Source organism: Protobothrops mucrosquamatus, unplaced genomic scaffold (genome assembly GCF_001527695.2).
Source record: "Protobothrops mucrosquamatus isolate PMUCROS unplaced genomic scaffold, P.Mucros_1.0 scaffold_91, whole genome shotgun sequence".
In the NCBI taxonomy this organism is placed as follows: Eukaryota; Metazoa; Chordata; class Lepidosauria; order Squamata; family Viperidae; genus Protobothrops; species Protobothrops mucrosquamatus.
In genome coordinates this window covers 100,275-124,849 of record NW_015386167.1, presented here as the reverse complement: position 1 = coordinate 124,849, position 24,575 = coordinate 100,275, and the positions used below count along the sequence as shown (strand labels likewise).

General features: G+C 38.1%; 1 protein-coding gene across 1 annotated transcript in view; it reads left to right on the top strand.

Annotated features, from left to right (window-relative positions):
• PPP2R5A (protein phosphatase 2 regulatory subunit B'alpha) overlaps positions 1-24,575 on the top strand; it is a 48,367-nt gene that overhangs the window by 13,910 nt on the left and 9,882 nt on the right. The window contains exons 2-9 of the mRNA XM_015814688.1: positions 3,118-3,314; positions 13,469-13,570; positions 14,846-14,938; positions 16,062-16,192; positions 16,746-16,805; positions 18,242-18,350; positions 20,824-20,877; positions 23,696-23,746. Of these exons, the coding sequence (XP_015670174.1) occupies positions 3,118-3,314; positions 13,469-13,570; positions 14,846-14,938; positions 16,062-16,192; positions 16,746-16,805; positions 18,242-18,350; positions 20,824-20,877; positions 23,696-23,746 (797 nt within the window). The remainder of the gene's footprint in view (positions 1-3,117; positions 3,315-13,468; positions 13,571-14,845; positions 14,939-16,061; positions 16,193-16,745; positions 16,806-18,241; positions 18,351-20,823; positions 20,878-23,695; positions 23,747-24,575) is intronic.

Here is a 24,575-nt window from a genome sequence, read left to right as displayed (position 1 = left end):
CAGTGTGGTTACCAAACATGCACAGCTCAAAATAGGTCATGTGTTTGCCAGCTTGAGGGTCACACTGAAATAACCTTACTTTAAAAATAACCTTTTTTCCATTATAGGGTTCTTCTGTTCTTTTAGCAGTCAGTTTTGAATATATTTGTCCTGGCTGGCAGTTTCAGTTTCATCTAAATTTATAAAGTTTGTTGTTGTTTATTGCTTCAGGATACTGAATTTCAGTATTGAAAAATCAGCTGTGACATTTTAGTCATCCAGGATAAAATGCATTGTTTCAGTATAAGGATTGTCATCTCTTAGATTGTCCATGTGATATTATTTGTTCAATACAACTTCCTTGTGCATTTGTATTTTATAAATATGTTGTGGTTATTTCTCTTTGGTTTCTGCTGGTTAATGACTGTGATAAAGCTATTTGGATTTCCTTTTGGTACAATTCAGTGATTCTGATTTCCTAATTTTTATATTATTTCTAGTTTGTTACCTTAAAAATTGGTATTCTAGAGCCTGAGAGTAGCCACTGTCTAAGAGGTAATAACTGAGCCCTCCAATCATGCAGATTGCTATAGACATCTTTCATGAATTAGATTTATTTTGAATCCCCACACCAAAAGTAAGAAATTAAATTGTCTATTGTAATGAATGGTTTTAATTCATGGTTTCTTTTCTTCTGTTAAATGAACTGCGAACACAAGAGACACCGTCCTTGTTGAAGCCTCCCCTGACATCATTTTTTTCAGATCTTCTCAAAATAAAATTTGTGCTAAAACAAGCACAGTGGCCACATCTTTCATTTGGCAGGAATGATAAGATACTTGAGGGTCATTTTCCAATAGCCTTGGCGTGCACATGCTACCCTGATAAAGCTTGAACAAGCAGTCCTCCTTTTTACCAAGATTCACTATCTACAATTATTTATTTATAAAATGAATATGGTGTTGAATCCAAATGACTTAAGGTGGCTTACAATCAAAACAGCATCCGTACCAAAATGTACACAACAATACATACATTATATGCATATAAGCTAACAATTAATACCTTAGAATTGCATGCCTACTTTCAAGAGTGCAAAATGCATAGTGAACATTACCTTTGTGTTAGTTTCAAATTGGCAAAATATTTGGAGAAATTTTGCTTATCTTATTGTGTGCTATGCCTGCATTGGAAATGGGTATTGCATATTTTAAAGTTTTATTGTCTCATATATGCATAAGGAATCTGTAGCCCTCCACAATTGTTGGATTTCAGCTCACAGCAGCCTCAGCCATTATAACCAGTTGTAAGCTGAGACTGATTCTCTACTCCATTTTGTGGCTTGTGGAGGATTTCACTTCATTTCTAAATCTATTACTATAATTGACTTCAAACAATCATTTGAGGTCATTTACTTGCTAATTTTAGCCTACAGTCAGAGTCCTTTTCCAAATTTAATTTGTATAACCAAGACTGATGGCAAAATTCAGATTCATGTGATTTCTGATTGAAGTTGTTCCGCTAATATGAATAGTTATTAGTGTTTTGAAATAAATCTCATATCTAACTGCTAAGAGAAATTTATACAAGTTCTAGCAATGTAATAGAGTCTTTTAGGGAACCCCATGAGATAGGTGAGAGTGAGTGAGAGAAAGATATTGCTGGTTATATTTTGTACTGGCAATGAGATTTCAAACTTTGTAGTTGTGTAATTGGAGGAAAAAGAAAGAGCTAAACTTCTGAGAAAGCAAAGAAACCAAGAACAGCAGAGCCAACAGACTCAAGAGGTGAAAAGATTAACCCTATGATACTAGAGTGATCAGCTGAAATTCTTTTATTTCTAAGCTTTGCTTTCACAATGGGAAATAGTCTAAACTGGATAAGATAGATGCATCATGTTTTCATATAAAATTCTCATAATTTTGGCAATTAACAATTTTTAAATAATTTTGCTTGAAAAATTCAGCATATATATATATAGTCCTTGTTTAACTACCACAATTGCATAATACTAAGTGGGAAATCATGTGACTGTGCTTAAGATTTTACTGCAGCTTTCCTTTTCCCCCACTCCCCCACCCTTTGGAATGCTTACCTAAGCCCTGGGATAATTAGAAGAAGGGAATTAATGTTTGTATTTACATTCATTAAGGCAGCAAGGGATTGCAAAAGAAAAAGCAGGCACAGGATGGGGAATACATTTTGAAAGGAATGCACAGCCCCAAGTGCATTAGGCAAACAGACTGCATTAACACATTCTTTCAATGGGTATTCCCCATCATGTGCTTGCTTTCTCTCTTTTTGTCCCTTCCTCTCCAATCTCTCTGCTCTACAAAAGGGAAAAAGAAAAGAAGAGGGTGAGGTATAGGACAATGTGTACTAATTGACTGTAATGGAGAATATGTGACTGAAGGAGGTGCTGCAAAGATTGTAAATGAATGCCATGGCCGCAAAGTTATTTTTTCAGCATTGTTGTAACTTTGAACAGTTGTAGTATAAGAAAATTAGCAAGCAAGATTTAACTCTGGTAATTACTATTCAAAAGTTTGGTAACATAAATAGGTTTAAAAATTTGCATTCAGCACTCAATGTAAATTTAATTCTGATTTTCTCTCCAAGAAAGGATAGTCACTTCTTATGTGTGGAAAATATGCTGCTTTATTCTCAGAAATTTATTTAATTGTCAGTATCAGGAATAGTATTTTAAAGATTAGGCTAGAAGACCAAATTTAAATTCAGTGTTCATAACACATTTTTCGTAGATCTGTTCCTGTTGTTGAATAATTATATTTTGTGTAGAGGGACTCCATAGATAAGATACATAGGTTGAATAATGGAATTTCTGTTCAACTAATCATTGAACAATTAGTTTAGATGAATTATTTTAAAACAGTTAAGGTATTTAAATAAGATGTCGTACTTGATCACAGAAGATATTGAATATCCTTGGACCAATCACTGTGTCTCAGCCTAACATAGCGTGTTTTGAGCACAATTTGATGAGATTCCAGTAACTACTACCTTGAACTTCCTGAGGAAATATATACTAAAAATGTGATATTAAATAAACCACATATTTGACCTATATACTAAAAGTTATAGAACAATAAATTCTAATTCACTTTTTTCCTTTTATAGATGCCTCTTCAAATGAACAACAAGTTCTCTTCTGTCAGAAATTACAGCAGTGCTGTGTATTATTTGATTTCATGGACTCTGTCTCTGACTTAAGGAGCAAAGAAATTAAAAGAGCAACACTGAATGAATTAGTGGAGTATGTTTCTACAAATCGTGGTGTGATTACTGAATCAGCATATTCAGAAATTGTAAAAATGGTAAGTCAGTCATGTGAACTATAACTCCTTTAAAAGGATTTAGAAATGAAATTTATTAAAGACTTGTCTGTCTTCTGAATTGCCTTTTTTGTGGCAATTAGATAGTGCTTTTGCTGCTCTTGTAGTTAAAATTAAAATTGGTCTAAAGGGTGATTTTTTCACACTAATAAATAGCTTGTTCGATTACTTATGATATAAATGAAAAGTTTCCTACTGATGTTATTTTTTCACTTGGATTCAATTTAGATATCAGTAGGACCCACTGAAAACTCTGATAATATTAAGTGGGAAACATAAGCATACATTCAGAAAAACTGAAATAAAATGGAATATTTTATATGTAAAAGTATACCTTGCCTCAGTTCTACTGTACTGCATTTTAATTTCTAGCTTCTTGTGGTATTACCTTGGTTCCTCCTTGTTCAGTACCTTGTGACATACAAACCCCTTTATCTTTGCACTGTCAAAATTTAGTTTTAGTAGTGCGATGGCTAAAAATCAATGATAACAGTTTATTATCACACTCAGGAGGGAAACAATGACAGTTTTGCTTTAAGACTCAAAAAGCCTTACTATAGTTTAAACAAACAAGGGACCTTGTTGTATAATTTGGAAATATAAAAATCTGTGGAGCTCTCTTAATCTGTAATATACATCTTGTTATTTTCCATGATCATGTGCTTATCAGTCTTCAATTTTGCAGAAAACAAATCAAATTAAATACTCCTCCTCCCTCACAATATTTAAGTGTAGCTTTTGGTCATCAAAATGTTGCCTATGCTGGTAGATATTAAAGTTTTTCAAGGACAAGATTGAACCTTGCGAAGCCCCAGGATTCGGTTCTCCCTTCTAGGAGTCTGGTACATAGAATGAAAACAAACAAACAAAAGTAAAGCTAGCTAGCTAGATGTGGGGTTAAATAAAAATTCACAATATTTCCTTCTCAGGAGTATAGAGTATTTGGATCTGAAGTGCTGCTTATTTAAGGAACCACTGACAGGTAGTGAACACTGTACCCATACCCATACTGAATCTATCCCCACACTGGTTCTGTAAATGAACATTATGGAAGACAAAGCCATGGAATGGTCAAAGAGAATAATCAGAATTGCACTTTGCTTATTTAGTCACCCCATAGAAGTTAAAACGGGATTGGCAGGGATCTAGAAATGGATATTAACTTGAAAAGATTTCCTGTCAGCTGCCCATGTCTTTTAGATTCTAAAAATCTTGTTTGTTATATTTTGCTACACTAGCAAAATCAGTTTGTAAAGGTACAGCTGACGTTCTTCGAAAACAGCTGGCTTTCAGTAGGCAAAGCTGAACTGAAGGAGTGTGTACCCATGCATAGCTTTGTATGTAACAAAATAACAGAGTTGGAAGGGACCTTTGAAGTCTTCTAGTCCAGGGCTTTTCAACCAGTGGTACGGGTACCACCTGTGGTACATTGGCACCTGGCAGGTGATACGCAACCACCCTAGAAAAGTAGCGGGGGAGGGGAATGAGCTGAACTGGTGGCAGCACCGCACAAGACTGAGTGAGAGATGGCTGGAGCTGCAGGGCTGTCAGGGCTCAGTGGAAGTGCCAGGATCAGCACCAGGCTCCAGCTGGAGCTTGTCACTGATCCTGGCGCTTCTGCTGAGCCCAGAAGAAGCGCCAATCAGCTGGAATGTTGCAGCATATCCAGGGTCTTGTGATTTACATTCAGATGCTTGGCAACTGATTCATATTTATGATGGTCACAGTGTCCCAGGGTCATGTGAAGTGACCAAAACCTGCTGCAACCACCCAGCAGACGGGGGGAATAAAAACCAAACACCCCCCACCCCACCCCCGCTGCCAATCCTCAACAGAAATGCTCACAACAATGAAAACCTCAGACAGGAGGAAGAGCGCCACCGGGTGCAGGCAGGTGTCTTGCTCAGCTGTGGCTTGGGGGGGCACTTTTTTCAGTGCCATTGTAACTTCGAACAGTCACTAAGTGAACTGTTGTAAGTCGAGGACTACCTGTACTTTATCACTTTTTTCCTTTTTTTTTTTGGTCATCAAGTTTTTGACACCTTGCTAGGCGACTGGTGGTACTCGGATATTGCCATATCCTAAAGGTGGTACAATGGGTGAAAAGGTTGAAAAGTCCTGTTCTAGTCCAACCCCCTGCTCAGGCAGAAACCCTATACCAGGGGTAGGCAACCCAAAACACTCAAAGAGCCACTTGGACCCGTTTCCCACTGAAAACAAAACACTGGGAGCTGCAAAACCCTTTTGATATCTAAAATAAAGATAACACTGCATATATATATGCAGGTCTTGGCGTATTCGGGTCTTTTCCCGTGTAAGATTGAGAGTATCTTGGCGACATTTCGACGAGGTCCCACTCGTCATCTTCAGGCTGGGGTCTTTGGCTTCGTGCCTGTGCGAGCAAAGTGTGATCGGAGCTGCCGTCTCTCTGTAAATACTGGTGTGTGTGTGTGGAGTGCTGGCTTAGTTGCTGTAGGTGGATTGGTTGGCTGTGTGGGAGCCATTGTTTGTGGATTGTTTGGCTGTTTCGTAACATCCTGAGTAGTTGAGGTGCTGGCTATGTGCCCATTAGTCTTTTGTGCTATAACGACCTGGGTAATGGGTTGTGTGATTACATCCTGAGATCTAGTGTAGTGATATCCTGAGTTTTGTGTTGCAACATCCTGGGTGGTTGGCTGTGTTGTAACATCATGAGCTTTAGCGTTGTAACCTCCTGAGTTCTGTGATGTGATGTCCAGGGCACACAGCCAGCACCTCAACTACTCAGGATGTTACGAAACAGCCAACCAATCCACCTACAGCAACTAAGCCAGCACTCCACACACACACACCAGTATTTATAGAGAGACGGCAGCTCCGATCACACTTTGCTCGCACAGGCACGAAGCCGAAGACCCCAGCCTGAAGATGACGAGTGGGACCTCGTCGAAATGTCGCCAAGATACTCTCAATCTTACACGGGAAAAGACCCGAATACGCCAAGACCTGCATACCTGTACCCGTGAAAATCTACGAAAACATATATGTCCTTAATATCATTAAATATGATATAATATATGTGTGTGTGTGTGTGTGTATCATAAAGGTAAAAAAGGATATATGCAGTCTTATCTTCATTTTAGATGTCAAAAGGGTGTCTTTTTCTCCCTCTCTCTCTCTCCCTTCCTCTCTTTCCTCTCTCTCTCTCTCCCTCCCTCTCTCTCTCCCTTTCTCTCTCTTTCTCTCTCTCTCTTTTTCTCTCTCTCCTCTCTTTCTTTTTTTTTTCAATATAAAATTTTATTATTTTTCATCATAAAAAAAAAAAGATTTTCACAGATACTACACAATGCTATTAAAAAACCCCCCACCCCCCCGGACTTCCCAAACCTAATCCCAGGATAATATTCAAATATAAGTAAACAAGTATTAATATCTCTAACTCCACAAGGTATATTATTCTACATGAGTAGGTAAAATATATTAAAAAAAAAGAAAAATTTTTCTAAAAACCTAAGTTATATTCCACCACTCTATGCTTCTTTTGAATATAAACAATCCATCTTCTCCATATTAATAAAAATTGTTCATTTGAGTAATTCTTCAAATAAGCCGAAATCTTTGCCATCTCAGCAAGGTACGAAACTTTCAATCTCCAGTCTCTCTCCTCTCTTTCTCTCCCCCCCTCTCTCTCCCTCTCTCCAATCTTCTGCTCACCTGGCAAGCTGGCTTCAAGCTGTTCTCCAACAAGCTCAGGGGTAGGCAACCTCGGCTCTTTTATGACTCATGGACTTCAACTCCCAGAATTCCTGAGTCAGCATAGCTGGGCTAGCTAGCTCTCTCCTGCCCTTCCTGCTTCCTGCTTCCTGCAGAGACGCAGCAAAGGGAGGAGCCCTGCCCAAAAAGCTTTTCAGCTTGTCGGAGAACAACGTGAGTCCACTCTCTTTTACACACACACACACACACACACACACACACACACACACACACACAGAGAGAGAGAGAGAGAGAGAGACAGACAGACAGACAGACAGACAGACAGACAGACAGACAGACAGACAGACAGACAGAGACAGAGAGAGAAGCAGGGAAGCGCAAGTGCCTCTCTCTGTCTCTATCTCTCTCTGCAAATGGCAGAGGAGGCTGGGAGCCACAGGGGAAGGCTCAAAGAGCCGCATGCAGCTCCGGAGCTGCAGGTTGCCGACCTATGCCCTATACCATTTCAGACAAATGGCTGTCCAGTCTCTTCTTAAAAACTTCCATTGTTGGAGCTTTCACAACTTCTGGAGGTGTAAGGTGTTCCACTGATTAATTGTTCTAACTGTCAGGAAATTTCTCCTTAGTTCTAGGTTGCTTCTCTCCTTGATTAGTTTCCATCCATTGCTTCTTGTCCTGCCTTCAGGAGCATTGGAGAATAGCTTGACTCCCTCTTCTTTATGGCAACCACTTAGATATTGAAACACTGCTATCATGTCACCCCTAGTCCTTCTCTTCATTAAACTAAACATATCCAATTCCAGTAACCATTCTTTATATGTTTTAGCCTCCAATCCCCTAATCATCTTTGTTGCTCTTCTCTGTATTCTTTCAGAGTCTCAACATCTTTTTTACATTGTGGTAACCAAAACTGGATGCAGTATTCCAAGTGTGGCCTTACCAAGGCATTATAAAGTGGTATTAACACTTCTCGTGATCTTGATTCTATCCCTCTGTTAATGCAGCCTAGCACTGTGTTGGCTTTTTTGGCAGCTGCAACACACTGCTGGCTCATATTTAAGTGATTGTCCACTAGGACTCCGAGATCCCTCTCACAGTTAGTACTTTTAAACAAGGTACCACCTATACCAGTGATGGCAAACCTTTTAGAGACCGAGTGCCCAAACTGCAGCCCAAAACCCACTTACGCATCGTCGGATGCCGGGTGAATGTGGCCCATTGGGTGGGTGTGGCCCATTGGGTGGGCGTGGCTGTGGTGGTAACAGCAGACTGGGTGGGACTAAAAAGTTCAATCAATTCCAACTTTGCAAGATTTTTTTTTTCCCACGAGAAGTTGAAATTGACTGATTGATTAAACCTTTTTTTTTTGTACACGGCGGTGGAGGCCTAAAGCGAAAAGGTTTTATAAAACCCAGCTGAAGGCCTAGGACTGGGGCAACGGCGTGCGTGCCCACAGAGAGGGCTCTGAGTGCTGCCTCTGGCACCCGTGCCATAGGTTTGCCACCACTGACCTATACTGTACCTGTGCATTTGGTTTTTCTTGCCTAAATGTAGAACCTTATTTTTTTCACTATTGAATTTCATTTTGTTAGATAGCGCCCAATGTTTAAGTCTGTCAAGATCCTTCTCCAGCCTATCTTCTGGAGTGTTGGCTATTCCTGCCAGCTTGGTGTCATCTGCAAATTTGATGAATTCCTCATCTATCCCCTCATCCAAATCATGTACTGTATAATTCCTCTGCTAGTTCTAAATCTTCAATGGATTAATTGCAAAAAAGAAAGAAAGTAGAGGTTAATAGACCATTTCTAGCTTGATGCTATATGCTATAAAGGTGGTCTGTGTAGGAGAATGGTGGTCAAATGGTCTGTTCTAAATATGTAGCAGCATTAATTTCAGCACTTGAGAAAACAAGTTCTTGACAGATTTGAGTTTTAGTAAACTACATTTATACTAAAACATGGTGATGTTTTCATTTATTTAAATGGCTCTAAATTTTAGACATTTCACAAAAAACTTTTTTGTTTTGCAAACATGGCAGTTATCAGGTTTCATTGTCATTACTTATTAGTTTCTTCACACTGAAATAGATGTGGAATAATGTTCTCATTTACTAAAAGTGGTTACTTTGAAAATAAATACAAGCCTAGTGATGGGAATAGTTGTTAATATATAGCTCTTCTTTGTTTTGGTTGAACTGAAAACCTTCCAAGAAGCTGCTATTGGTGGAATATTTTGCTCATCAAATCAGTATCCATAGTTTCCCAAGCTGAAACATACTTGTAACTTGACAATGGGAGAAGTGCAGTCCTGAATGGAATTTCATCTAAATAGAAGGAAGCATGCAATGGGGTATCTCAAGGTTCTGTTTTAGATCCATTACTCTTCAATATCTTCATAATGATCTAAATGATGGGATTGAAGGGGAACTCATTAAATTTGCAATTGATATCAAGTGGGGGGGGGGGAATAGCCAGCACTTTAAAAGATAGACTCAAGATATAGAAGGATCTTGACAGAGTTGAACACTGGGCCCTATGTAACAAAATGCAATTCAGTGGTGCAATTCAAAAGTAAGATCTTACATTTAAGAAAGAAAAACCAAATGCACAGGTATAGAGTAGGTGGTACCTGGCTTAACAGCACTAACTGTGAAAGGGATCTAGGAGTCCTAGAGGAGAACTACTTAAGTATGAGCCAGCAGTGTGCCACAATTGCCAAAAAGGCCAATATACTGCTAGGGTGAATCAACAAAGGGATAGTATCAAGATCAAGATTGTGTTAGTACTGCTTTATACTGCACTGGTAAGACCACACCTGGAATACTATATGTCCAGTTTCAGTCACCATAATACAAAAAATATGTTGAGATTCTAGAAAAAGTGCAGAGAAGAGCAGCAAAGGTAATTAGGGGCCTGAAGGCTATACAATGAATGGTTGCGGGAACTGGGAATGTCTAGTCTAACGAAGAGAAGGACTAGGGGTGACATGATAATAGTCTTCCAATATTTGAAGAGCTGTCACAGAGAGGAGGGCTCAGCCTATTCTCCCAAACACCTGAGAGTAAGATAAGAAGTAACAGATGGAAGCTTAACAAGAAAGATCCAACCTAGAATTAAGGCGAAATATCCCATCAGTGACAACAATTAATTACTGGAAAAGGTTGCCTGCAGAAGTTGTGAGTGCTCCATGACTGGAGGTTGGACAACCATTTGGCTAGAATGGTTTAGCAGAGCCTAGAAGACCGCCAAGATCCGCTCCAACCCTGTTATTCCATGTTCTATGTAAGTAGGCAGAGTCCCAGTACAAAGTCCTCTTTGCACAGGTAGAACTTCCAAGCTGATGTACTTGAATTCAGAACAAACAAAGTAAATTGATAATACAGAATAAAAAAAATAAGAAAATGGAGAACTATTCTTGGGGACACTCTCCAGACACTCGATGACTATAGTGGTAGCAGTTTACATACTGCCGTTGCTTAATTTGAGGAGATTTTGTTTGTACGTCTTTTATCGTAGAAGAGTTATGTTAAATGCTTTTGTGACATTCAGATAATAGAATTACATGCAAGAAAATTTCAAATTTTCTCATGAACCTCATGAGAGACATTTGTAATTTTGGAATGTAGTAGACCAGAGATAGTAGTCAGTGTTCTCAGGAATCAAAAAATTCTTAGTAAAGACACTAAAATTTTGTTGTGTAGTGCAAGTGCTGCTTTGCATATCTGTTACCAAGTAAGCCTGAACTAATCTGCAAAATATCACATAAAATTAATTATAAAAGCAAATTCATTTCATTGATTCATGTTTAGTTATATAATCATCTTATATAATTATAAAGTTTTGACGTAGCAGTGTTGGATAAAGTTTCTACAATTATTATCAGTTTTCAAAATAACTGTATTTAGCGTTCTTCTAAATACAGGTATTCTGTAGTTAAAAGTATTTTAGTCCTTCAGTTAAAAGACCCCTACAAGTAATAGAAATTATTAGCAGAAGAAAAGAAATATTTAAAGTTTCTTGTAAAAAGTCTTCTTGTGGAGATTACTGCTACTAAGGTTTTCTCACCAGATTCAAATAATGCATCTCTCTCTTTCTCATGAGGAGAAACTGTGGATTATTTTGTAATAACCGAGAAATCCAGTCATTAGCATTCCAATAATTACTGTTAGCTTAATGTGAGACCTTGTATCTATAATTACTTCCCATCACAGTGTTGTTCTTGATACCAGTGAGCTTTACCAAATTTAAGAGTGTCTATTGGATTTCTACATGCTACCTGTTATAAATGGACATCATTTATATCATTTTAACAGTTAGGTTATTGAATACTCCTCTGCATGAAACAATCAGTTTTTTTAATTGTTTTGTTGTCTTGACCGTGTGTATAAAAGTTCTTAATATTACCTACAATCAATTGTTTTGATCATCACAATATTCCTACCAGAATAATTTTCCATTCCTTTTCTTACATCTACTATGGAGTTATCTGTATGCTATAATCTGTTACTTCCAGCAATATCATTTTTTTCTCTAGTATTGAAACCAACAATATTGATGATTTCTTTAGTCTCTGTTCTTCCCTTGGTGTTATTGTCCTTTGCAGAAGTATAGATACTTGCTCCTGCAGTCTCAAATGTTCTTTCTTATAAGGTAGTTTGATGCATCAGGATATGAAGATAGTGACTCCGAGATTACATACTTAATTTCATCAACCATTTCATCCTCAGTGTTGCAAATCTGTTTCTGATTGATGCTCTTTTGCTGAGAATAAATCCTTGCCTACAGTCTTCTGGCTTTCCTAGATATGCCCAGAACTGCAGAGAGCATACGTGTAATTATGATGTTTAGTTCACAGTCTGCCAAATAGATAGCAATGTTGGGAGAGGCTATTGCCAATGAGTAGAAACCATATAACCACTTAAAATGCTGCAGTTGCTAAAAAAAACCAATGTAGTCCTAGGCCAGTGATGGCAACCTTTTAGAGACCGAGTGCCCAACAACCTCCTCGCTCCTGCCCCGCCTTGCCTCTCCTTTCCGCAGGGCCACCCACTGCCTCCACGGCCTGCCACAGCAGATCGCCCAGGCGGCCCAGTAGCATCATGGCGACCACGCCCTCTGTCTGTGCCCTGCAGCATCATCTGCACGTGATGGGGTGCGAGGGCAGAGTCTTGTCCTCGCTCCCGGCTGCCATGTCCTTGGCTGCTCTGCTCTGTGCAGACTGCTCAAGGGGTGACTCTCCTCTGGCGGGGCTGCTGGTGAGGAGGGGGCCACAGGGGGTGGCAGGGCTGGGACGACGGCATGCGTGTCCACAGAGAAGATTCTGAGTGCCGCCTCTGGAACGCGTGCCATAGGTTCGCCACCTATATCCTAGGCTATATCAAGAGAGGGATAGTATCAAGATCACATGAAGTGTTTGTCCCACTTTATACTGCATGGATAAGGGGTAAGGGGTAATGGCNTAATTTTTAGCGGGGTTTTAAATATAATTTTAAAATAACAAAGGCCAATCTAATATTTCCTTTTAATTATGTTTTAATGATAGTATTTTGGTATTTTTTGTATTTGTTTTTATCAGGCTGTTAGCCGCCCTGAGTCCGCAAGGAGAAGGGCGGGGTAAAAATCCAATAAATAAATAAATAAATAAAATAAATAAAATAAGACCACACTTGGAATATTGCATCCTGTTCTGGTCAGCACAATAAAAAAAAAAGATACTAAGACTCTAGAGCAGAGGCCCCCAACCTTTTGGGCACTGGGGACCGGTTCTGTGGAGAAAGATTTTTCCGCAGACCAGAGGGGGCGTGGTTTCATGTGCTGCCTGCATCCCATGGATGGGGCTTTGCTTGTTTGCACGGCCTGATGCTGGTGCACGGACCAGGGGTTGGGGACCCCCGGTCTAGAGAATACAGAAAAGAGGAACAAAGATGATTAGGGGACTGGAGGCTAAACTATATGAATAGTTGTAGCAACTAGGTATGTCTAGACTAAGAAAGAGAAATAGGGTGACATGATAGTAGTCTTCCAATATTTGAGGGGTTGTCACAGCGAAGAGGGCTTGACCTATTCTCCAAAGCACCTAAGGGCAAGACAAGAAATAACGGATGGAAGATTATCAGAGAGAGATCTAATCTAGAACTAAGAGAAATTTCCTGACAATCAGTGGAATGGATTGCTTCTAGAAGTTGTGGGTGCTCCATGACTGGAGGCTTTTAAAAAGGGATTGGAGAGCCATTTTCCCAGAATGGTATAGGTTCTCCTGCTCGAGCAGGGGGTTGGGCTAGAAGACCTCCAAGGTCCCTTCCAACTGTGTTATTCTGTATATATTGGACTAGATGAAACAATGGTCTTAAAAGTATTTTGTAGTTGCATGTGAGTATTGTTATGTATCATATTAAATAAAATCAGATTGAAAATAGCTTTTAAAATGTGACTATGTTCCCCTAGATTAGCTCTAATATCTTTAGAACACTTCCTCCAAGTGAAAATCCTGATTTTGATCCAGAAGAGGATGAGCCTACATTAGAAGCTTCTTGGCCCCATATACAGGTAACTTTTTCAGATTCGTTGTTGATATTCATGCCAGCTTTATTAGGATTACAGATATCGGATGCAATATCAAACAAAGTCATGTTTTCTATGTCTTGCTGCTGTACTTGTGGTCATCCGGATTTCAGCTCAGGTAACCCTAAAATTTTGTACTTGTCACCTACCATCAGTTCTGCAAATGCAATATATACATTTTCTATATGCTCATGAATCGGTTTTCAAATCATTCCATATGGTCACCTGATTTCTACCTTCCAGGGTTCTGAAATGTTATTTTTCCTGTTTGATTTACATTTCCCCTTTTTCTTTTTCATTCAGTCCTACCTTCTAAAATGCAGGACCTGCTATCAGTAAACTTACTGGTTTTACTGTTACCAAATTAAACCCTGGTTCTTCTTTATCCTCAACCTATAACTTGTTCCTGCCTTGGATGCTACTGATTATGTCCTCTGGCCTTAACTAGATTGAATTCTTTGTTTTTTAACTTGCATTTAGTATTGGCGCAGCAACTGTGAGTAGAAGCAAACTCACCTCTGCATAATAAGGCTTAATAAATCTTTTATTGGCTCTTCTAGAAAAAAAATTAAGTATAATTGCCCTGAGGAAGGTTGGTAAGATGTTTGTGGGATTCATATTGGGTGGTGATGATAGTAAGCTTCTTTTGGTTTGGTTTCTCAACCTGAACAGCTTTAAGATGTATGGACTTCAATCCCCAGATTTCTCCCCCAGCCAGCATGCTTTAAAAAAAACCCTTTAAGAAGCATAATTGCCTGAAAACAACTGCAAACAATAAGCATGGAATTACCTCCAGTAATTAATCTTTTTAAAACGTCTTTTTAAAACTCTTTATGACCTCTGTTCAAAGATACTTTGAACTCTGTTCAAAGATACTGTAACTGGTTAGTGTTAACCCTGGTGCACTTATAATACAAAAAAAAATAGCACTAAAAAAGGAAGAATTGGCTATGTAATAAATAGGAAGAGATGCAAGAGATCATGCGGAAGAAAATAACATGGAAACCTCAGAGCAGGTCTGGTTTCGTATCTGTTTTGTGCAACGGACTTGAGAGAAACCATTCTTGCAGCTTAAAGATTATAGTAGTGGGTCATAAGAGCCTGAACTGTTAATATGCTAGTTAATATGCTAATATTAGCATGCTGAATTTTATTGAAATGGATTTCTGTATTTTCTAATGGGCTTTGCCAATATATATGAAATGTATTGCATATGAAAGGTTTTTTTTTTTTTACAACATTTATTTTATTCTTTCATAGCTGGTGTATGAATTTTTACTAAGGTTTTTAGAAAGTCCTGATTTCCAACCCAGCATTGCAAAACGTCATATTGACCAGAAATTTGTACAGCAGGTAAATATTCATCTGAAATATATAGTTTTAGCTTAGATTGATATTTTTTAATGTGAATGTTTCTTTTGCGGATGGAAGATTCATTTTGTTTTATAGGAATATTTTTAGACAGGCATATTTACTGCATAAACTATAAAAAGGGAGGAAATGACATTTTTTGAAGATACTCCTTTTGAGTTGCAAAGCGGTTATGTATCTTTCTTCCCATACTGTTGCAAAGTACATGGAGTCATAGGGTTGGAAGGGACCTTGGCGGCCTTCTAGTTCAATCCCCTGCCCATACATCCCACTCCCACAATTGGAGAGTATGCACGCATTTCCCTTCTAACTACTGTTGAAGAATATGTTACAAACAGTGCAGCCCAATTTGGTGTGTTTCAGGAGGAGCACAGATAAAAATTGACTCTATTAGTGGTTTCCCTCAAATCAGAGCTCAGAGTTTAAGCCAGCATTCCTTATTTTGTTAAACCAGGGGTGTCAAACTCGCAACGTCACGTGACGTGTCACGACAAATCGCGACTTTTTTTGCCATTGCCGGCAATGGGGTGGGTGCGGTTTCGCACGGGCCGGCAGTTTGACACCCCTGTGTTAAACAGAGGGAGAAATAAAAGAGTAACCTGTAAGACATGTAAGATTGGCACTATTGAATTGTCATTCTGTATTACATTGTTTTTTTAAAAAAAATTATGGCAAAGATAACTGTATAGTGGGCTTTGCATATCCTATGTAAACATTAAGGTATAGAAATGCATTATTACATAAATAATATTCTGTTCCTTATTTTTAAGATGAGGCAATACACACTGCATTTGTTAGCAATAATTACAGTGCCACCACACAGTAGCTATGGTTTGGTTAGTCTCAGTTTAGCATATCCTTGTTATTGAATTTGTTTGCCTATGACCAGTAAGACTGTTGGTATTTCTATCTAAGCACTTGCTAATCTTGACCTTCTGAAAGATTTATCCTATGAACTCCCTGCCATACATTTGCAAATTGTTTATTGTTGGCATTGTATTGTTGAAGACATCTTGAACTTACCTTAGTTTATGTGGAATAAACTTGGTTGAATTTGTATACCAATAAGTGCTTATTGAAGTAATAAACCATACTTTATTCATAGCTATTGGAGCTTTTTGACAGTGAAGATCCACGAGAGCGTGACTTTCTAAAAACAGTACTTCATCGAATTTATGGCAAATTCCTTGGATTAAGAGCATTCATCAGGAAACAAATCAACAATATTTTTCTCAGGTATAATATATATTGTTTACAATCTTACTACCAACTTTTGCATATATTAAATTTGTACTTTAAAAAGTACAGAATTAATAACCCACAACGTGTTCTTAATGCACTAATAACATATTTGGAGATAAACTTCTGAAAGGCTTTGGGTAATTAGTTTGCCCTCAACTCTCCCACAGGACAAATTGACTTAATTACTTGAGGGTTTTTTAGTTGTAAAGGTTACAAAGGATTCAGAAGGTTAAAGCATCTTTTTTTATGCCTGGATTCTGAGGAAGCTCTGGAGTTAGAAGTAGGCCTGTTTGGGACCATTTGTGGGCTGTAGGTTACCCGTCTCTGTTCTGGAGGGTTGTTGTGATCTGCTTTGGATTTTCCCCATGATGTATAATAGCTATTTTAAGGCAAAATTCTTACATCAAATGGAAGGTGCGTTCTGCTTTTCCTGAGTTTTCAGGAAAAATACTAATCCCTCAACTGTCATGTGGAGAACTTTTTAATATTTAACTGTATTTTCCTCTTCACTTTTTGGTGAAACATTAACTGCAATTTTTTAAAACAGGTTTATATATGAAACAGAACATTTCAATGGTGTTGCTGAGCTACTTGAGATACTGGGAAGGTAGGTTGATTTTTTCATTGCAGTTAGGAAGGACCAAGGTTTGCATCAGGTTTTTTTTGTTTTTTGTTTTAAATGACTGTAACCAGTGGTTACAGTCATTGTCACCAACCCAGTCATTATCAGGCCTGCCGGGGAGATAAAGCTGCTGTAACTGGAATGAGCTCTTGGAGTTAATGTACTCATGGGAGGACCAAGAGCTTTGCAAGAAGATTCCATATGGACATTGTTACTGGCCTTAGATAATCAAGCATTTGAGTAAATATGCTTCCAGAAAACATTAAAGAGGTGTACTGTGAAGTTCAGATGACTTGCAGAATTGCCATATGGGGACATCATCTATAAACAAACAATTAAAATATGTTAGGCAGTATGCAATATCATAGTTATGTGTCTGCAATGTAGATAGACCTTGACTGAATACTAATTGAGCCCACAATTATAGTTGTAAGTTGAGCCAGTTTTTAACAGGTCATCACATGACCATCCTGATTTATGTCTTTTTTTTGTAGTAATCATAAAACAAGCCTATTGTTTGCAATGGGTGATTTTTGCTAGAAACTAGAAGTAAACACTGATTTCCTGTAAGAAACTAGTAAATTGTGGACATGTGACCATGGGATGCTGCAAATGGATATAAATGAGAGCTGGCTGCCGAGAGTCCAAAATGCAATCACATGATCGTTTGAGAGGGGATGGATGCCAAAACATTTAATCTTGGTCATAGTAACTTTTTGGGGATTGTTGTAACTTCAACCGTTCGCTAAGCAACTGGTCATTAAGCGAGACTGCCTGTAGAACAGATATTGCTAACCTGATACCTTCCTTTCCCTTTTTACTTTCAAACAGGGTTTGATAGATATGACCAGAAAAAAGGGGAGGAAAAAAGAAAATGAAAATCTCATGGTATTAGCAGAAATCCCCACGCATAAAGTTGTATGAGGTCCATAAACTGCATGTAATTAATTTTACATTTAATGGAACAGTTACAATTTTCCTGCAGTTCCAAATGTGTTTTTTTTTATTTGTAAACTTTTTCATACAGTGAAAGTCTTAGAAATGACCTCAAGTTGGTGCAAATTGGAGAACTGAATCTGCAGTGATTTAATTTCTATCCACCTTAAAGCACTTTTTTCTTGGTTGGTGGAATGTGCAGTAGGTGCTAATATTGGGAACCAAGCAGCCAAAGTAGTGGATACTAACAAGCAGCATGTAGGATTTGCTTATTTGTAGCTACTAATTTCAGCAACAAGATTGGAAAAGTCACTGGTCTTTATTACCCTGTGGAAATTAGAGCTGGTCTTGTTCTCTGTATTTATAGAAATAATGTTGTTCACAATCTTCAAAATAAAATGTAAACTTAAAAAATACACATTTATTACATCGATTGCTGTAGTATATAGTAAGTTTTCATATTGAATCTGTTTTTTTCTTCTCAGTATTATCAATGGTTTTGCATTGCCACTGAAAGCTGAACATAAACAGTTCCTTCTGAAGGTTCTTATTCCCATGCATACTGCAAAGGGATTAGCTTTATTTCACGCACAGGTATGTTGATCCAAGGAAATAAAATATTACTTCATGTTGAAGCTCACATAGTGTTGTGGTTATTTAATAGCACAAGTTGAATTTTTAAGGGGCAGAAGTCATTATTTAAAGATACATAACTTTAACTTTAATATATTTCACACAGTGGAAAATCAGAATGAATATTTATTTCCACACTGCTAATTATGAACCAATACTGTAAAATAAATAAATGTTTTTCCTCAGCTACTTGTACTTTTGAATTTATAGTATCTATTATTGATTGTATATTGTAATTTAAAAAATAACTTACCTCTATGCTCCTACGGGCATAGCTTGAAATCTCTGCTTCCCAAGGTGTTTGATAGAAGAGTTAAACAGAGTATTAACCAATAATACTAAATAGTAATTATCTGCCCTTTGAGAGTCATCTGATGATGCAATCAGCGTGTGGCACTTGGGAAATGTTCCTCTTTGTGCTTGACAACTGAGTTTGTGGCATTCATTGTGATCCTGTGCTACATGATGCTTATAAGAGTCTTTATTTTTCAAAATGGAAGATTTATTATATTTATTCCATATATACATATATATATATATATATATATATATATATTCCATTTATATAATATAAATAAAATATTAACGAAGTGTACTCTGAATTCATACAACCAGTGACATCAATTTTTCCTCTTCATCGAAGGGATTATTGTACCAGTCTTTGAAATTAAAAGAGTTCATGCCTCGATATGCTTGGTATTCAGAGAAGATGGGACAGCCATCAAATGTTTGTACAGTCTATAAAGTTCCAAAAGAGGCTCAGTGCAGGCGAAAAACCATATGTATGTATCTGTCCCAAAGATTCTGTTTCACAAGGCAACTGGACTTGCTTGTTTTTCTTTGAAGAAATTTCACTTCTCATCCAAGAAGCTTCTTCAGCTCTGACTGGACGGTGGGGAATGGAAGGATTTTTATACCCCTTGCAGACAGCCGCTCATTTGCATTCTTTAGAGAGTCATTGAGGCCACCTGGAGGTGTGTCATCAGAGTCACCTGAGTAGTGCAAATGGGTGTTTGAGCCTTCTTGGAACTGTTGAAAGGATTATGTTGTAGACTGGAGATAGATGATGTCGTATCCCTCCCCCTCTGTTAAAAGAGGGCTGTTCAGTTTTGACATAGATGGCCTCTTTGACCCCTCTCAAACCAGTGGTCCTCTCTGTCCAAAATGTGGACTTTGCTGTCTTCGAAAAAGTGGCCTTTATCTTTTAAATGCAAGTGGACTGCTGAATCTTGTCTTGATGGGTTTGCTGTCCTGTGTTGTGCCATACGTTTATGAAGTGGTTGTTTTGTTTCCCCAATGTACAGATCTGCACATGGCTCACTGCATTGTAATGCATGTACCACATTGGTCAGTTTGTGTCTGGGTGTTTCATCCTTGGGATGGACAAGCTTCTGCCTTAATGTATTCTTGGGTTTGAAGTGTGCATGTATGTTGTGTTGGCTGAAGACCCTCCTGAGCTTTTCCGATATTCCTGCAACATATGGAATGCCAGTGTTGCTTCATTTATTATTTTCTTCTTTGTCTGTTATGGAGGAGCTCCTGCTGGGTCTTTTTGGGGATTTGATGAAGGCCCACTTGGGATAGCCACAAGTTCTGAGGGCTTCCTTGATGTGTTTTAGTTCTTTTTCTTTCCCATCTTTGCTGGTAGGCAGGCCTTCAGCTTGGTGATGTAGGGTTCTGATAACTCCCATTTTGTGCTCCAGTGGGTGGTGAGAATCAAAATGTAAATATTGATCTGTGTGTGTAGGTTTTCTGTAAATTTCAATGTTAAGGTTTCTGTCTTCCTTAATGTGTACTGCACAGTCCAGGAAGGCTAAACTCTTCCCTTGTGAATTTTATGTATCTGTCTACCGAGTGGATATGTTTGGTGAATACTTCCAATTCCTATGTTTTGATCTTGATCCAAGTATCATCCACATATCTATACCAGGATGTGGGTGGAATTCCTGTGAAGGAGTTTAGGGCTTTGGTTTCTATCTCTTCCATGTAGAGATTGGCCACAATGGGGGACACAGGTGAACCCATGGCACAGCCATGATTTTTTCTGTAGAAACCTTCACTGTATTAAAAATAGGTAGTGGTCAGGCAGCATGGAATATATGTGGTCTGGACTGAGGTTGGTTGGTTTGTAGCAGTCATTTCTTCATTACCATGATAGTCTCAGTCCATTCCCCACCATCCAGTCAGAACAGAAGAAGCTTCTTGGATGAGAAGCGAAACGTCTTCAAAAAAAAATAACAACAAGAAAGTCTAGTTGCCTTGTGAAAAAGCATATTTGGGACAACTGTGACCTGGATGAATGAGAATCTTCATAGACATACATATGAATGACAGATGACCATTCAAAGAATATGTTACAGATAATATCTTGTTGAAATTATGAGAATTTAATAATGCTGTAATGAATTATGAATTTTCAAAAACTTTTTTTAAGCTGGCATACTGTGTTGTTCAGTTCTTGGAAAAAGATATGACATTAACAGAGCCGGTAAGTATTGTTATTTTTGTCTTTCTTTGAACTTTTACAATATAGCTCAAACTTGGATCTAGCAAACTTAGGTCTAGTAAATAATAATGATTATCCAAGTCACTGTATCAATGTGATTCAGCAGCTAGAGTTTTCAGCAAGAAATCACAATTCATATAAAGCTTATATAGAACATCCTATCATTATTTATAGTGTATCAATAGAATAAGAATAGAAGACTTTTCCATGCATGTGCCCCAGAAATTAATGGAAGACACTTATTGTCCATGGCAAATCCTGGTATCTTCATTGGTTTCACTTTAGAAGTGCTTTGCTTCTAAAGCAAGTCATTGGCTTTCTACTACTAGTTATGAAGTGTATTTTAATTCTAAGATATTTCTAAAACCAGCCTTATGCTGTCATATTGAATCAACTTATCCAGTCATTTATAACTGCAGTAATTACCAGTATACAGTTTGTTATATTAATGCAACAGATATATTTTTTCTGTGAATTGTGTTTTCCACAGAATAGTCTAGTTAAGGAATGATTGAGAAATATACTTAAATAGGGAAAGGACAGGCAATAGAAATTCTAGAGCAGCGGTCCCCAACCTTTTTGGCACCACAGACCGGTTTTTGGGAAGACAGTTTTTCCATGGGCCAAAGATTTTGCTTACTCTCCTGCTGCTCATGTCCAGCTGTGTGGTCCACTTCCCAACAGCCAGAGGGGTTGGGGACCCCTGTTCTAGAAAATATGTGGGGATTTTATTTTTTAAAAATGTTACATGCAGTGGTGGGATTCAGCCAGTTCGCACCGGTTGCCCAGGCCCAGAATGGACTTCCGGAAGCGGCATCCACACAGAGAACCGGTTGTTCACATATTTGAATCCCACCACTGGTTACATGCAGGCATTATGTCTGACTGAGCTCTAAATTGATGTCTGCATTTGTTGTATAAACTCAGTCAGTTACAGTGTGGAAACGATCCCCTGCTGATTTTGTACATTTGTCCACTGACAAAGAAATGATCAGTCTATAATTTTAATGGTAGATTTATTTTAACAGTGAGAGACAGAATAACAACAAAAAAATCCAGAAAAACGCATTTCAAACAAGTTATAAATTGATTTGCATTTTAATGAGTGAAATAAGTATACGACCCCTTTGCAAAACATGACTTAGTACTTGGTGGCAAAACCCTTGTTGGCAGTCACAGAGGTCAGATGTTTCTCATAGTTGGCCACCAGGTTTGCACACATGTCAGGAGGGATTTTGTCCTACTCCTCTTTGCAGATCCTCTCCAAGTCATTAAGATTTCGAGGCTGATGTTTGGCAGCTTGAATCTTCAGCTGCCTCCACAGATTTTCTATGGGATTAAGGTCTGGAGACTGGCTAAGCCACTCCAGAACCTTAATGTGCTTCTTCTTGAGCCACTCCTTTGTTGCCTTGGCCATGTATTTGGGTCATTGCCATGCTGTAATACCCATCCATGACCCATTTTCAATGCCCTTGCTGAAGGAAGGAGGTTCTCACCCAAGATTTGATGGTACATGGTCCTGTCCATTATCCCTTTGATGCAGTGAGGTTGTCCTGTCTCCTTAGCAGATAAACACCCCCAAAGAATAATGTTTCCCCTTCCATGTTTGATGGTGAGTATGGTGTTCTTGGGCTTACAGACAGCATTCATCCTCCTCCAAACAAGGCAAGTTGAGTTGATGCCAAAGAGCTCGATTTTGGTCTAATCTGAGCACAACACTTTCACTCAGTTCTCCTCTGAATCATTCAGATGTTCATTGGCAAATTTCAGACGGGCCTGTGCATGTGCTTTCTTGAGCAGGGCGACCTTGCGGGTTCTGCAGGATTTCAGTCCTTCACGGTGTAGTGTGTTACCAATTGTTTTCTTGGTGACTATGGTCCCAGCTGCCTTGAGATCATTGGTTTCACAAGATCATCCTGTGTAGTTCTGGGCTGATTCCTCATGATCATTGAAACTCCACGAGGTGAGATCTTGCATGGAGCCCCAGACCGAGGGAGATTGAGTTAGTTTGTGTTTCTTCCATTTGCGAATAATCACACCAACTGTTGTCACCTTCTCACCAAGCTGCTTGGCAATAGTTTTGTAGCCCATTCCAGCCTTGTGTAGGTCCACAGTCTTGTCCCTGACATCCTTGGACAGCTCTTTGGTCTTGGCCATGGTGGAGAGTTTGGAATCTGATGGATTGATTGATTGCTTCTGTGGACAGGTGTCTTTTATACAGGTAACAAGCTGAGATTAGGAGTATTCCCTTTAAGAGAGTGCTCCTAATCTCAGCTCGTTACCTGTATAAATGACACCTGGGAGCCAGAAATCTTGCTGATTGATAGGGGATCAAATACTTATTTCACTCATTAAAATGCAAATCAATTTATAACTTTTTTGAAATGCGTTTTTCTGGATTTTTGTTGTTATTCTCTCACTGTTAAAATAAACCTACCATTAAAATTATAGATTGATTGTTTCTTTGTCAGTGGGCAAGCATACAAAATCAGCAGGGGATGAAATCATTTTTTCCCTCACTGTATCCTTAAATTCAAGAAATCATTGTTAACCTATTATGGGTAATATGATGAGTGAATCCAGTAATTCATTAATCTGTTATCTCTCGTTTAAAAATGTAAAATGAAAAAACTTTGCAATATAGTTGGGACAAAATCCATTTTTGAAGATACATCTATGTCAAATACATTGAACAAAATGATTGAATTTTGTAAATCTAAAGACAGTATTGTCATCATTCAAGTACCATTATCAGTTTTCATCGATATGCTCTGATGAGTTTTCATTTTTGCCACCCCAGGTTATCAGAGGACTGCTGAAATTTTGGCCAAAAATATACAGCCAGAAAGAGGTAAGTTTGATTATTTTTCTAAAGCATTATACTAAAATCAGTTTACTGTAGCTCAGCAGGTTTATCCCAGCTGTAATATGGATAATGCATAAAGTCTTCATTTTCATCTTAAGAAAATTATCTTGGCACCCTAAGGAGAGCCTTAACCATGGCCCTTCTGTGTAAGAATCCTGTGGGATTAGAGTTCTTACTTACCTGTCTATGATAAGGCAGCATGACAGGTTATTATGCAGAACATAAGTATTCTCTTTGTACTTCCTTCCAATGCACACTTCCCCAGGCTGATACACTTCAAGCTGTGCTTTTGAAGGGAGTGTAAAGTTTTCATTCCTTTTCTAGTATGCTGCCTATTTATGGACCTTGAGAAAAACAGATCTGAGTCTTGCATGCAAATTTCAGGCTGGGAGGAAATGGGCCCTGCATATTCTTAAGAAATAAGTATTACACTGTATTAAATTGGAAATAATTAAATGTTGTGTTTTAAGAATTAAATGACTATTGGAATCTTACTGTAAAAAGATACTTAATGTATTTGTACCTTTTTTATGTTATATAGTAGTACGTAGTACAGTGTTATGTGTAATAATAGAATATATAAATATTTTTTTTTTCTCAATATAAAATTTAATATTTTCATCATAAAAAAAAAGAAATACATCACAGATATTACACAATGTTATATCCCATCCCCCCACCCCCCGGACTTCCCAAACCAAACCTAGGCTAATATTCAAATACAAGTAAACAAATATTAATATCTCTAACTCCAAACTCTAAACTTAAACAATCCATCTCCTCCGTATTAATAAAAATTATTCATTTAATTAGT